This window comes from Falco rusticolus, chromosome 1, assembly GCF_015220075.1.
Source record: "Falco rusticolus isolate bFalRus1 chromosome 1, bFalRus1.pri, whole genome shotgun sequence".
Taxonomy (NCBI): domain Eukaryota; kingdom Metazoa; phylum Chordata; class Aves; order Falconiformes; family Falconidae; genus Falco; species Falco rusticolus.
Genome location: NC_051187.1, coordinates 75,494,111 through 75,507,270, shown reverse-complemented (window position 1 = coordinate 75,507,270; position 13,160 = coordinate 75,494,111). Strand labels below are relative to the sequence as shown.

Sequence of the window (13,160 nt, the reverse complement as noted above, 5' to 3'; positions counted from 1 at the left end):
AAATGCAGCTTCTCATATTAATGAGATTTCACTATCTTCAGATTTTCATATTTCATTAACATACAGGGGTTTTTAAAATGAAAACTTGATAGAAAAGGGTCATTTGCCAGAAATCTTTGCTTTTCAATGAGAGTTTTTGTCCGTATGAATATATATAGTTAAAATATGGGATGTAAAAATGAGTAATAAATGAGAACTATTATGCAAAGAATGAAAGAAAGTATCTTCTTTAAATGTAGCCAACTATAATTTTGAAATTTTCATGACATTTTTTCTCTTCATTCAGCAGCTTTACCTTTTGACAGTTTGTTATATTAAATTACTGATTTTTAGTAGAAGCTCCTTTTTTTAATGTCATAGATGCTTTTACTTTAATAGATGAAAATTAATTGATTTCAAAACTCTTCTTGTAATTTTTGTGATATCATGGACTAATCTTTCATGAAAATATAAGCCTATAAGCTAGCATTTATATTGCTATTTACTAAATTGAGGAGCATTTGATTTGATGGCATTCCAGTTCAGCTGGAATGTAACTGAGACCCTTATTCAACTGAGAATTTGTTCTGAATACGTCTTGACATGGTTAGTGGTTAATTGGCAGACTGTATCTTTGAAGCAAAACATCCTTACCACTGAGGCTACTTACACCGTGGAGGGCTTCAATTATTTATGCTTTGCTGAAACTTTCTTTGTGTTGAAAATATTAACAGTTGATTTAAGGCTAAAATCTTTTAATTCATGCATTTGACACTTTACATTTAAATGGCAAGAAGTTTTCTGTGGGATCTATGTGAGTTCCCTAGGTAAAGAAATAGTTTTGTTCTAACTCCTGCTGGGTTTTGTGTGGCACATCCCATCTCTCTTTCCTGCCTGGCCTCATGTCTCAGGTGCCGATGTTGATGTTCATTGCTTTGAGGGAGAGCATGCTGGCTGCTGTGTGCACACAGAGCACCAGATCCGCACCAAGCGGCTGCTGCACAGGAGCCAGCTTTAGCTCTAACATAGATTGTTGCCTTGGTTTTCAGCAATGCCCTTACCTCTGGTCATTCAAGCAAGTGAAGCACCTCACCATCTCTTGACTTCTGCAGCCTCAGACGATCGGTGGAGCCATTCACTGTTTGCTTTGATACCCTCATGGACAAAGAAGATTTTGTTCAAACGAGAGTCTTCTGTTAACCACCAGCTGGTCAGTAAAAGATGGTTTGCAATTTGTAATATTTTCTGAGTATTGTAGCAATTACATCAAAAGTGAACGTTGCTGGGAATTTGCTACCCAATTAGTACATTTCTAGTTCTGTCTCAGTGACTATGTTCACTTGAGATGGCTTCAGCAACACCAACTAGTTGTGTGACTTCCAGAGAATTACTGTGACATACAGCTATCTGCTTTATAAATTCTGATAGACACTTAGTAATGCAATAGATCTATATAGTTTGATGAACTTTGTGCATTTTGCTAGAGAACTGTGATAGCCAAAAGGTGAATATATCAATGAACATACTAGTAATTGCTTGTGGGAATAGTAGTTCGTATAAATTTGGACTAGAAAGAAAGATTAACTATTAGGATAACAAAGCTTTTAAATTAGGTGGTGATTAATACCTCTATTTTTTTTCTTATTTCATTATTTAGATAATTTAACTTCTGCTGCAGTTTCTGCATTATGATATTTTCATACACTATGTAGACTTTTCCCCTTCCTCCACAGCCTGAAGATACGGCCAATATGTCGGTGTCTTCTGGATTTGGAATAACCCTTCAGAAATGTGGTGTGGTAAGTTTTCTTACAGTTGTGTTGTTAATTTGGTAGAAGTTTGTACCCAAATGTCCTCTAAAAAGTGGGAATAGAACTGTGCCCATGCAGAGTGTTTTGGAGAACATCCATTTTGATGTTAAGATGGTCGCACCCTCCATAAGAGGCACAGTTTTGCAATGTGAATTCAAAACTGAAGGGAATCGGTGAAATCTTCTCTCAGACTCCTGGGGGATATTGGAATGTGGTCGAAGTAAATGCCTCATTGTGAGAATTCCTAAAACTATAAATGGGCAAAGCCCAGTGAACTCTAGGACAAGGGTGGGTAGAGATAGAGACAAGCTTCTTTAGAGGATGAGATAAGCCACCTGAGATACTCTCCTGGCTCAACCACGGATGCCTCACCTGTGTCAAGTATGGACTCCTTTCGAAGGGTGGGGCACTGAGCCTTGTGATGCCAGTGTGTCTTTGGGCATGCTACCACACAGCCTTAGAAGAGTCAGTCTGTCATAGTCTGCATATTTGGTGGGGCTCAGCTACAGCACGATATTAATGAAAAAAAGGTTTCATTTAACTTTGCAAAATACTTATGAGGAGCAAAGACCTCCATACTATAAGGAAATTCTAAACCTTCCATTTTATTTTTACTTTATGTGGCATAGGTTGATAGATTTGTCTAGACTGTTATTTTTTCCTTTCCTTTTTTTTCCCATTTTTGCTTTTTGTTTTTTACACTGGATGAAGCAAGTGTGAGTTTTTGTAATTAAGAGACAGTTCGTCTTATTGATCCCTTGGATAGAGAAAGCTCATCCAACTTTAAGACAAATCTGAATTCAGCCACTGAAATGCTGCATGTGAGGGTAGAGGATTCAGTAACCAGTAAAGAAGAGGTGACATTATAACCTGCACAGGATAATTTGCATAGAGAAGAATGAATATGCATAACATCTCACAGTACTAATTACCTATAATGTTGTTATTGAAATGGCGGCATATCATTATTAATGAGGCTGAATAGTGAGCATTTCAGACATAAGAAGCAGTAACGCAGACTATTCTGCATTTATGGCTGCAGATTCACAATTTTTATACCAGAGCCTCTTAGAAAAGAGTTTGAGACAGTTACATGTTGTTTTTTTCTGTTTTTCATAGCATAGCCTCACGCAGGCTCATTAAAAATCGTGAAATCCTGCTTTACAAGATCAGAGTTAATCTGTTGTAGATGCTAGGATTATCAGAAAATAATTTTGCGGTGCTACTAGTTACAAATTACTGGAAACTATGCAGTTGTATGTGATTGTCTTCCACTTTCAAATGCAGCTCACATTTTATTTTCCTCTGCTTGCCTTGTCATCTACTTCAATCCTAATTTGTCTGAACAGATGCTTTCCTGCTAAGAGACAGACTGGCCATATGGTGGTCTTCAGCTGTTTTAAATAGAAAAAAGTGAATTTTGCACCTTTTTCTTCTCCTACCACGAGTGGCTCTTCAGAGCATGGAGATGACATATGTTTACTTCTCAGAGTCAAGATTTTTCCTGCACCTTATCGCAGAAATACCCTTCTTGAAACTGGGGTGTTTACATTTTACTTATGCTTTCAGCACCCGGTCCATACCTTCTCTTCAGATTGAAAGTGTGCTCCTGTAAGAGTTTCATTCCTCAATATGATGTGAACTTTTCTGTAATAGTATTTCATAATGACAATAATCTTTAACAGAGCTGAAGCAGATCTTTAAATTTATCTGTTTTGCTTTTAAGACATTTACCTCTCATTTCTCAATGTCTTAAGCTTTCTTACATTGCAATATATAATTCCATGAGCCTTTTTTTTTCCTGCTTTCCTGTTTCTAGTTCTAACTTATCCCCAAAGATCCTCAGTTCCTTTCACTTCCTTGACAATTCCTTCCTCTTCTCTTTTCTCCTAGCATGTCCTTGCTTTTGCTCTGGTTCTTTCACTCCAGTCTCCCAGGTACCTGAAGTGACATCGCTAGCAGGGGGTGCTGACACACACAGTGTGCTTCAGCAGCAGAAAGAAAATGAAATATGCACTTATGCATCATCAGGGGCTGCCATTGGTTTTGGTTCCTGTAGGTGGTTGGCTGCATCATCAGCTGCTTCAAAGAAAAAACATCTTCAAGCAAATTAGAGTAGCAACTTAAAGGAGGTATCTGGTGGCTGCTGATCCCAATTGCAGCGGTGAATGGAGGAGGCTCTTTCTAGGAGATGTCAAACCCAAGAGCTTCCTTACTGCTTGATTCTAATCTGCTGCTTTCTCTGGTGCTATCAGGAAAAAAATCCAGATTCTTTCAACCCCTTCACAATTTAGCTTAAAACTGCCTGCCACTCAAAAATAAGAAATGAAAAACATGTATTTAATATTAATCAGAAATGTAACAGGTGCAGCCTTTTGGCCGCCTGAGGAAGATTGTGGTAGGAGATAGGTGGTATGGTTGGGATACCTCTGAAGTGTTTCTTTGTTTAGTCACTGAATAAGAATTTTATTAAATGAAACAAAATGAAAAGAAAGCGCAACGCTGGTTGGAGAAAGAGAATGAACAGTGTTGGAGTGTGCATTAAACCTTCTGACCAGGGGATGGAGAGAACTAATGCTGCCATATTCTACCATCTGCTTGTGAATACACACATGCTACTTTCTCTGCCTATTTTATTGTAGGAATTTATCTAAATTACTATTTACATCCCCTGTCCTCAAATGTAAAGCAATATATCTCTGCCTTATTAGAAGCACAGGAAGAGACCCTGAAATCCTCACTTTTTGCCTTCATCCCACAGAAGAGCAAGGGAAAGGTACGGGGAAATGAAGGGAGGAAAAAGTTTTTCTATTTCCCCCGTTTCCCCAGCTCTCACTTTTACTTGTGCATACATATTTGTCTGCACAAGCCCATCCACACTTACTGTGAGCGTAATACGATGTTAACAACTCGTGCTGTTTGAACCTTGAATCTTCAGGGTGTGCTTTCTTGGTTTGGATTTTCTTTGTGTGGCGCTGAGGGTTTTTTTCCTGTTTCATCTTGTTTGTGATTTTTAGAGGAAGTTTCTAGCTTTTGTGACTGCACAGGAAAGGTTGAAAGGCATGTTGACTGCATCATGCCAGTTCAGAAACCAGCAGAGAGAAAATCTGCCCAAAATATATCACATTTTTAATATTTGGTGATTTTAAGTCTCATAAATGTTGGCGTATAATTCATGATAAACGAACATATAAAATTGGTAATGCTTTCCTCACAAATATGATTAAGCCTATTTTTATACATGCTGACAATTATTTGCAGAATCTAGTTAGTACAGTAAGTATTATTTGGGCTTTTTCCTCCATAAGATTTGTTTAATACAGTTGAGGTTGAACTTGCTGTAATGAGTTAAAAAAATTTAGTGTAGCATACCCAGGAAAGTTAGTTATGTAAACAGATTTATTCACATGTACTTTGATTATTGTCACTTAAATAGAAAAATGCAAACTAAGCAATAATGTCAATAAACTGCTTCTTTTCCTCAATACAGAAGAGATCAAAACCCTATATTTTTCTATACTAAATTAGTATGAAATGCAGAGATCAATGGTGCACAATGAAATCATAACTACATATGTTGAACCCTGTGGCTGCCATGAATTCTGGTCTCATTTCTGAAGTCTATCACAATGCATATTTTTATAACTCATTTCTGTGGGGGCTGCTGTATTATTTATGTCTGGTGTCCAGAAACAGAGTACATTTCCTAAAAAGGAGGAAAAAAGAGAAAGGTTCAGCCTGAATTGTGCTTTGGTCAGTTAAATAAGTGTGAATTTGGTGTCGTTATTAGAAGTCTGATATTCTGTCATGGCTATACTACAGGCCAGCATATTACAGACCTGGTAAAATTTTTAGACAATTATGGTTTGATGTGAGTTTTAGGGGAAGGCAGCTGGAAGATGAGACATCAGTAAGCAACTCTGTGCTCCAGATAATTTCATTTAGAGGGCTAATTACTCAATAAGGGTTAATGCCCTAATGGAATAAATCAAATCACATGAGTGTGCTTTGCTAGAGATTGATGATTAGCTTATGAACTTCACCACTAACTGGAAGCAGAACCCTGAGCTCTAAGTCCGTTGGTGGCTCCATGAGCTCTCCCGTGGAAAGGGCAAATCAAAGCAGCTGGCACTCTTTAGAGAATATCATTGCTGTGAAAAAAAGGGAAATTGAGACCAAAACTGCTTGGAGAGAATGGATTTGCAGTGAGTGCAGCTTGCAAAAGAAACATCCTCATGGTACAGAAGTTCAACGTTAAGAATTTTGTAGACTCTGGTTACAAACTTATGATCCAGTTCTGTGTTTTATGCAGTATTATGGGGATATTCAGATTCTTGTTTTCACTTCTGGTTCTGCATGGGCGGGGTTTCTACCTTCTGGCTTTCTGTCCCTTTGTCTCCAAGCAATAGCTTGGGATACCAAAGATTAGAATCTCCTTGGGAGTTTGAGCTCAAACTGAGTGTAGTGCCATTTGTGGGTCACTTAGAATGCCCTCAGAATGTAAGTGTACACATATAATGAACTTTTATTAGTAATCAAGTCTATGACTTTTGTTGTTAAGATGCACATACAGACATTTTGCACCATTAATACTAATATTTCTGTTTTCAGGTGGATGTTGAACATGACCCTCAAATTGCATACATTACACTTCTGATTAATAACACCAACATGCTGCTTTCAGCAAACATTACAGATCTTATCCTGCTGGACAATATAACTGGTCTACATGTTCAAAAAAACAGCGGTAATAAGACCACAGATGGCATACACATTTACAGGAAAAGATTCTTGCAAGGTAACAAAATCTGCAGGGAAGTACCCCTGATTACACATGTGGAAAAGCATCAGTTCAAATTATGATATTTATTTATTGATTGTTTGTGATGGTGTAAATTCTCTGATTATCAGTTAATACAGGTGAAAAACTCTGGAAAAGGTTTTGTGCTGCAGTTTACAATTCTATTAATTCACATTTTGACTCCCACCTTTGAACTGCTTCTGATCTCCCTGGCACAGAAGCGAGCCCCTGTACTCTGTAAAAGTTGCTGCCATCAAAATGGAAGACAATCTTTCATGATAATATTTGTTCATTTTGGATTTCTTCAAAAGCTGCTGCACATGTCATTTTAATTGTATGTGGTGAGCCTTCCTCCTTCAGCCAAGCATGGCTGATTGCCTTCCTGAGGTATTGAAATGCATTGAAATTGCAAAGGGCCATGCAAGCAGGCAAGATGATTCAGCAGAAATAAGGCAGCTCTTCTCAGTAGATGTTCTCCCCAAACTAAGAAAATTATAAAATCAAAGCAAGTAATACAGAGAGAAACCAGTTCCACGCTTGGAGTCAGTGTGTTCCTTTGGTAGCAGTTGGATCATTGCACATTCATAAAATTTTACCTTTCTTGATATTGCATGCCTTTTTTTTGTAATCAGAAGCACATAGAAAATCAGCAGCTTGCTTTTGAGAGTCATAGTTCTTTGGAGCTTCAGAAGTGTTCAGTGATACCTGTTTATTGTTCAAGTATCTAGGGTTGTGATAGTGTTTTACTGGTGAAAGATTTTCAAATTGGAAAAGGAAATAGAAGACCTGGGGCTACTGTCTGATTGTAAATGGATAGCCAGACTCTATTTCTAACAATGTAGTGTGAGTAGTGGTGCTGATTACAGGGCAGGTGTTTTTTTAAAAGTGACAAAGAACTGCTGGCTCTCAAGAGGTTCCTAAGAAAGAATAATCCCTCAGAAAAAATAGAAAAAAGACTTGCAGAGCTGATCTAATAAACCAAGTTGGAAATTTAATTTATTTATAACTGCTGCAACTGGAACTGAAGCTGGCTTTTCCAGCCCATATATGTTGCATGAATCGGCATGAAAAATACTGAAGTGGTAGAAAATCCAGCAGAACAGATTTCTTCATAGTTTGAGGTTTGGTCATTACTATGTCAGTCCTAGACTCAGCCTGTACCTTGCCACTAGGGCTGGTGGGAAGGTCTATGCCTACACTGGCCTGTGTACTGTCATGCTGCATGTTACCCATAATAATTTTTCAGTGCTGCAGTGCACTGTGAATCAAAAGTCAGCTGAAATCTCAGCCATATTTCTCTTTGGTTTCAATGGGAGGAGAACCAGTCAGTTAGTGGTTACAATGAAGGCTGTCCATTTTATAAAAAAAAGTTATTTTAAAATATCTCATATTGAGTTTTAGTATCAGGCAAAACATGATGTTTTCAGTAGCTTGAGGCATGATTTAATACAGTTTCCAGATCCTGGGGCAAATTTGCTTGAGTTCTTTCAGGCAGCAGGTACAAAGGATGTTGCTGGGCTCATGTTGCCAGGAGCTGTCTGGATGTGGGACATCTGCTGTGTCAGAAAGGAGAAGCTCCAGTGCTGTCCCAAGCCTTCCCCAGGTATCTTTGAGAAATTTCCCTGGGACAGAGCAAATCTATCCATATCCTTTCTCTCTGTACTGTGCAGGTACGCTCTGGCTGCCTCTGCTGAATTCCCTTGAAGTCAGTGTTGTGAGTTTACTGCAGCTTGGTTCCTAGGAGAGTACTTTTGCTGGTGAGGAAGCACAGTCTAAAGGGGAATCTAAAAAGCTTCTCAGATGTTTTATTCATATTGAACTTGCTTTTCAAATTTTGTAAACATCTGTAAGTGCAGCTGAGCTCAGCTGGGTGCTCAGCTCTTTAGAGATTCACACCCAGTCGTCTTGTGTAAAAAAAGATGTGCAGCTGTACTGGTTCTTTTCAGGTCAGTGTAGCTATGGTTCTGTTTAAGAAAATGCAGACACAATTACTTGGAGGCTACTATTGCACTGACAGATGTACCTCACCTGCTTAATCTACACAGTTGGGGATGTGTGTGTTTGTTCTGTTTTAACAGGTGGAGAACACTTTGCAATCAACTACTCTGCATTTCTTGATGCAAAAGAAATGTGGGATGGCAGAGTCTTGACACTGCCTGTGAAGCTAACTTTCAGGAGTTCATCACAGGTATTCCCTTTACAATTTTATTTCACTCTTCAGTCTTTGTAAAAAAAGAAAAAAAAAAGTCTCTGAGGTGGTTCTTGTCTGTCTAAGCAATGAGGTCTGCATGTAATGAAATGAAGTTCTTAGGCTGTATGGTTATCATGAATTTATACATAGGTGAGTTACTCTTCATAGGTTAGGAAGTCCTAGACCTCGTTAAATAGGTGGAGTATGTTTGTGCATTGTCCTGTAGCTTTTCACTCTACTTTTTGTATTTCTCTCCAGTTTATCTGTGTATCCTGGAAATAATCATGTTCCACGTACTTATGTGTGTGTTCCTGTAGTCTGTGAGAGGTTGAAAGTTTTGCCATGTTTTTATCAGAAAGTAATCTTTTAACCAAAAAAGACGTTACAGCAAAATAAAACCTCCTTGCTCATAAGGAAGACACTTTTTAGTATGAGAATTGTGAAGCTCTGAAGGAGGTTTTTCAGAAAAGCTGAGTAATCTCCATCCTTGCTGATTTTTGAGAATTCAGTTGCACCAGGCTCCAAGACAACTGACATAACGCTAGAGTTAGGCCAGCGCTGAGTAGGAGGCAGGACAGGTGGTTTCTTCCAAAGGAAAATTTTCTGATTCTTAAATATGGCTCGAGATTTTTTCTGTGGTTTTCTTAATTGCAGGTAATTAGAACCTGCAGATGTGTTTTCATTTCAACTGCTGTATCTGCTTTGTTTTAGAGGAAAAAATGCTCAATGTGTATGAGAGTGGTACTACAGCAATAGAGACCAAGCAAAAACCAGGGAATTGTAAGAGTAGAGGCATGTACACTGACTGTGGCTCCTGTCCTGTGCGTGTTTAGTCAACCTAGATTTTATCAGCACAGGAAAATGTACTTCTGTGAGCACCGGAATATGCCTCTCTGTATTAGAAGGGAAACATACCTCACAGAGCAGTTGCTTCCATGTTTGTTAGTTACCACTAAATGCACTGTATTTTCTTGTCAGATTTATTTCATCTTTAAGCTTAATAAGAAGTATATCTTATCTTCTAAGGAGAGGCTTTTCTAGACTCTGGGCTGTTTGCCAGTGGATTCTGCTAATTTTTTTAATACATGTAATATTTTTGTATCTCTCTCAGAATAAAACACATCTTGTATCATTGACAGCTTCATTTACCATAACTGAAGAAGAAAAGATAAAGGTAATTTCTATGGTTTGGTATTATGTTGACTCTCCTGCTTAAACTTATGGACAATCTAAACTAAATCCTAGGAGCTAAAGATGTACTTATGTACTATATCTTGTCACTCAGTTATTTTATTATCATACAGAAGTTCTGCCTTCTCTTATTTTAAGAGGAAGAAAACGGGTGCCAGGATAGGAGGTCTTTGTTGTCTTAAAGCAGCAATATTTAGTATGGAAAATATACAAACTTCCATTATTCCTAGCCATGTTTTTGGGTTGGTTTTTCTTGAAGAATTGTCCAGGTACAGAGAACTGTGGTGAGGAACATGCTCACCTGCTCCAGGTCCTAGCCACTATGAGAAGGCTTTTTGCCCTTCCAAAAGGGTGGAGTTATCCGCCACCTATTGAGAAAAGGTTTCTATATCATGCTGATACACAAATCAGGAGATAGCTGTGGGAAGCCCGAGAAATAAAACTGCAGTAAGAGACACATGTAACTTACGTTTGCTTTTCATTTTTTAACTAGTCATCCTTCCAATATGACTTTCTGTTATTGGCTTCTGAATTAACATGGTTTCTAAGAGGCCAAAGTAACCTTCAAAATTATGTTGACTGTAGCAAACAATGTTATTATTGTCGATATTTTTTTATTAAGAGAACTCTCCACTGCATCCATCCGTTTCATTGCTAGGGTAATCTCTCCACCAAACTTTTCTCCCCCAACACCTCATTACCTTGATAAGCTTGGGGATCTTTTTTTAAGGAGCTGTGGCTTGGTTGGCAAGAAGACTGTGATTGATTGTGTTCAGAGAGAAGAAAATAGTTTGTTTTACCCCCAAAACATTTTTGTCATGGTTGTACCATTTGAAATCTCAAGTTCATGTGGATGGGGCTTGCCTGAAGAGGTCCTGAGGATTAGACTGCTCATTCCTTCCACAGGCCTGTCCCATAAGTTCTTCTCCATCTTTAAAATCAGTAATCTATTTGGAGATTGGGCATAGGGGCCTCTTGTTCCAGTTTTCTCTTTTGCTGGGGATCTTGTGCTCTCTTAGCTTCTATTAGTGTAGTAGATTATAAGTCCAGACTTCGCTCTCACATAACTGAAGATCAGGTGCCCATTCTGTTAAAATGTAAGCCAGATTTAAACATGTTATAAAGCAAAACTGTACATGAGCTAGAGAACTCATTTTTCCTGGCTAAAGATCTAGTAAGATTTAAAAGGATTGGACGTTTATATAGTTAGGAGTTATGCTTGAAATTGCCATAAATGTATTTTTTTAAAACTCTTAATCTTAAAGGTGAAGCCATGCAGTAGCTGACTGGGTTAGAAAAACAGCTTCAGTGTGAATTGATCTGCAGCAGTTGGCAATGTCTAAGTTAAGACTAAGCTACATTGATCTCAGCCCACCATGAAAATTCCTGCAATCTATTACTATATTTAAAACTTTATACTTTATAGTGTGGGGGGGTTTCCAACTTGAACTTGATAGAATTCAACAAGTTCTTGGGGACTATTCCATAGTTAGGTAAAATTGGCTCAGCTGCGTTTGAGCTTACTTAGTGAGCAGGTCTTGTAATTAAACTGCGTGGTAAAAGTGTTAGAGAATACTGTTAATTTTTGAAAAATAAAGCTTAGAAATTATGGAACACATCATGTTTCACATACATAATATTTGCCTTTGGGCTGTGGCCAAACATAAAGTGTTTCAGTATGAAGTCAGTTTGTGCAAGGAAATTATGATCTGCTGAAAAAGGTGCGATGTATTGTATATCATTCATATCTTCAGCTGTCATAAATGCTCTCAATCTCAGATTTTATTTATTAAAGATCATTATTTAAACCTGTTCATGGGTGTGGTAAAACCAACATGTGTGAGCAAGTAGATACTAAATGTTGACTTTGGGGACAGAAAAGAGAAGAATTAATTACATAGTCATAGCAGTGCCATGCTAAGTTGGTCCCATCAGCTTTCACATGGTCTGCTTGCTCACTTGGCTACTGTGCTGTTCTTTAAATCAGTTTTACAAAACCTGTGGATTTTCTCATCTGCACTGCTGGAAGAAAGTACTTGGTTGCCTGTGACAAGGTAATTTTGTAGCTTATGAAAAAATGAGAGTGTTGCTTATCTGAGTGTTTGTGCCAGATGTCTTCCCACAGTGCTTCAGGGGTTGTGAGTACTGTGTGCCTCTGCCCATGGCTGGGTGGTTTTGATGCTGAATGGGAAGCTGTGGTGAAAAGTACAAAAGGAGGTTCTCACATCTAAGCACTTTGCATAGGATGGATGTTAGTAATTATTCTGATCTGATTTTTGCTCTGCTTGCTTCCCTCACCATCCTTAAATCAGTGGGAATGCAGCAGTTTGTGAAAGGAACTTGGGCCTGTGATGCTTCTTCCAGCTATTGAGATGGCTTAAGAAGTTAGCTTAAGGTTTTGAGGCTCACTGGCGTGTCAGCGGTTTGGAGGTTGGCCTGCAGTGCCGGCACTGGTCCTACTCTGTGGCTTGTGCTCTGGCATCTGCCCAGCACCATCCACTGTAATGCTTTCAGATGCCATTAGGCACCTGCTGTGTCCTGCTTGGATTTACAGCCCCCCCAATGACAGGGACTGTCCTTCCAGAACCCATTTTCTTAAAGTATAAAAGCACAAGATAATTCCCTGTCCATTTTTCTCCATTGGAGCTTAACCTCTGACAGAACTACCTACCTGATGCAGACTGACTGTCCTGCCATAAGTCTTATCTTTTACTTTACTTAGAAAAGCACAGGATCGTGCCCTACCCAGTGCTTTTTCTCCATCAAAACTTAACCAGCTTCATTTCAGCTTCACTGAACCCATAGCCTCACCAGATTCCTGCTTTCCCCAGAAGCCTAGAGAGATCCCTAAACTTCACAGAGTGCTTGGAAATCAGACAAATGTGAGTGGATTCAGACAAAATGATGAAGTGGTTCCAAAGCAGCATTATTTTTTTTCCCTAAGTATTATCTACAGCATCTCCCATTCCTTGAAAGCAGTGGGACCTCAGGCAGAGCCTTGGCGTGGCAGAGCTCAAGGATGACCTTTCTGTGATTCCCTCTTGGCCACCTAGTGCAACTGGAGAAAACTTAAGAGGAATTGCGTTTGTTCTAGGTTAGACATGGATGTTTGTTGGCTCAGTGACTGTTCAAGGGGTATGAGTTAAATCCTTTTGATCTGTGAGGGGAGTAAACACTGGGTTAGGGA

At 38.7% G+C, this 13,160-nt stretch overlaps 1 protein-coding gene across 4 annotated transcripts in view; it reads left to right on the top strand.

Moving 5' to 3' along the window:
- EVC2 (EvC ciliary complex subunit 2) overlaps positions 1-13,160 on the top strand; it is an 80,397-nt gene that overhangs the window by 9,483 nt on the left and 57,754 nt on the right. For all 4 annotated transcript variants that reach the window (XM_037384985.1, XM_037384976.1, XM_037384977.1 and 1 more), the window contains exons 3-7: positions 1,029-1,189; positions 1,713-1,778; positions 6,402-6,588; positions 8,670-8,779; positions 9,894-9,956. In XM_037384985.1, the coding sequence (XP_037240882.1) occupies positions 1,029-1,189; positions 1,713-1,778; positions 6,402-6,588; positions 8,670-8,779; positions 9,894-9,956 (587 nt within the window). The remainder of the gene's footprint in view (positions 1-1,028; positions 1,190-1,712; positions 1,779-6,401; positions 6,589-8,669; positions 8,780-9,893; positions 9,957-13,160) is intronic.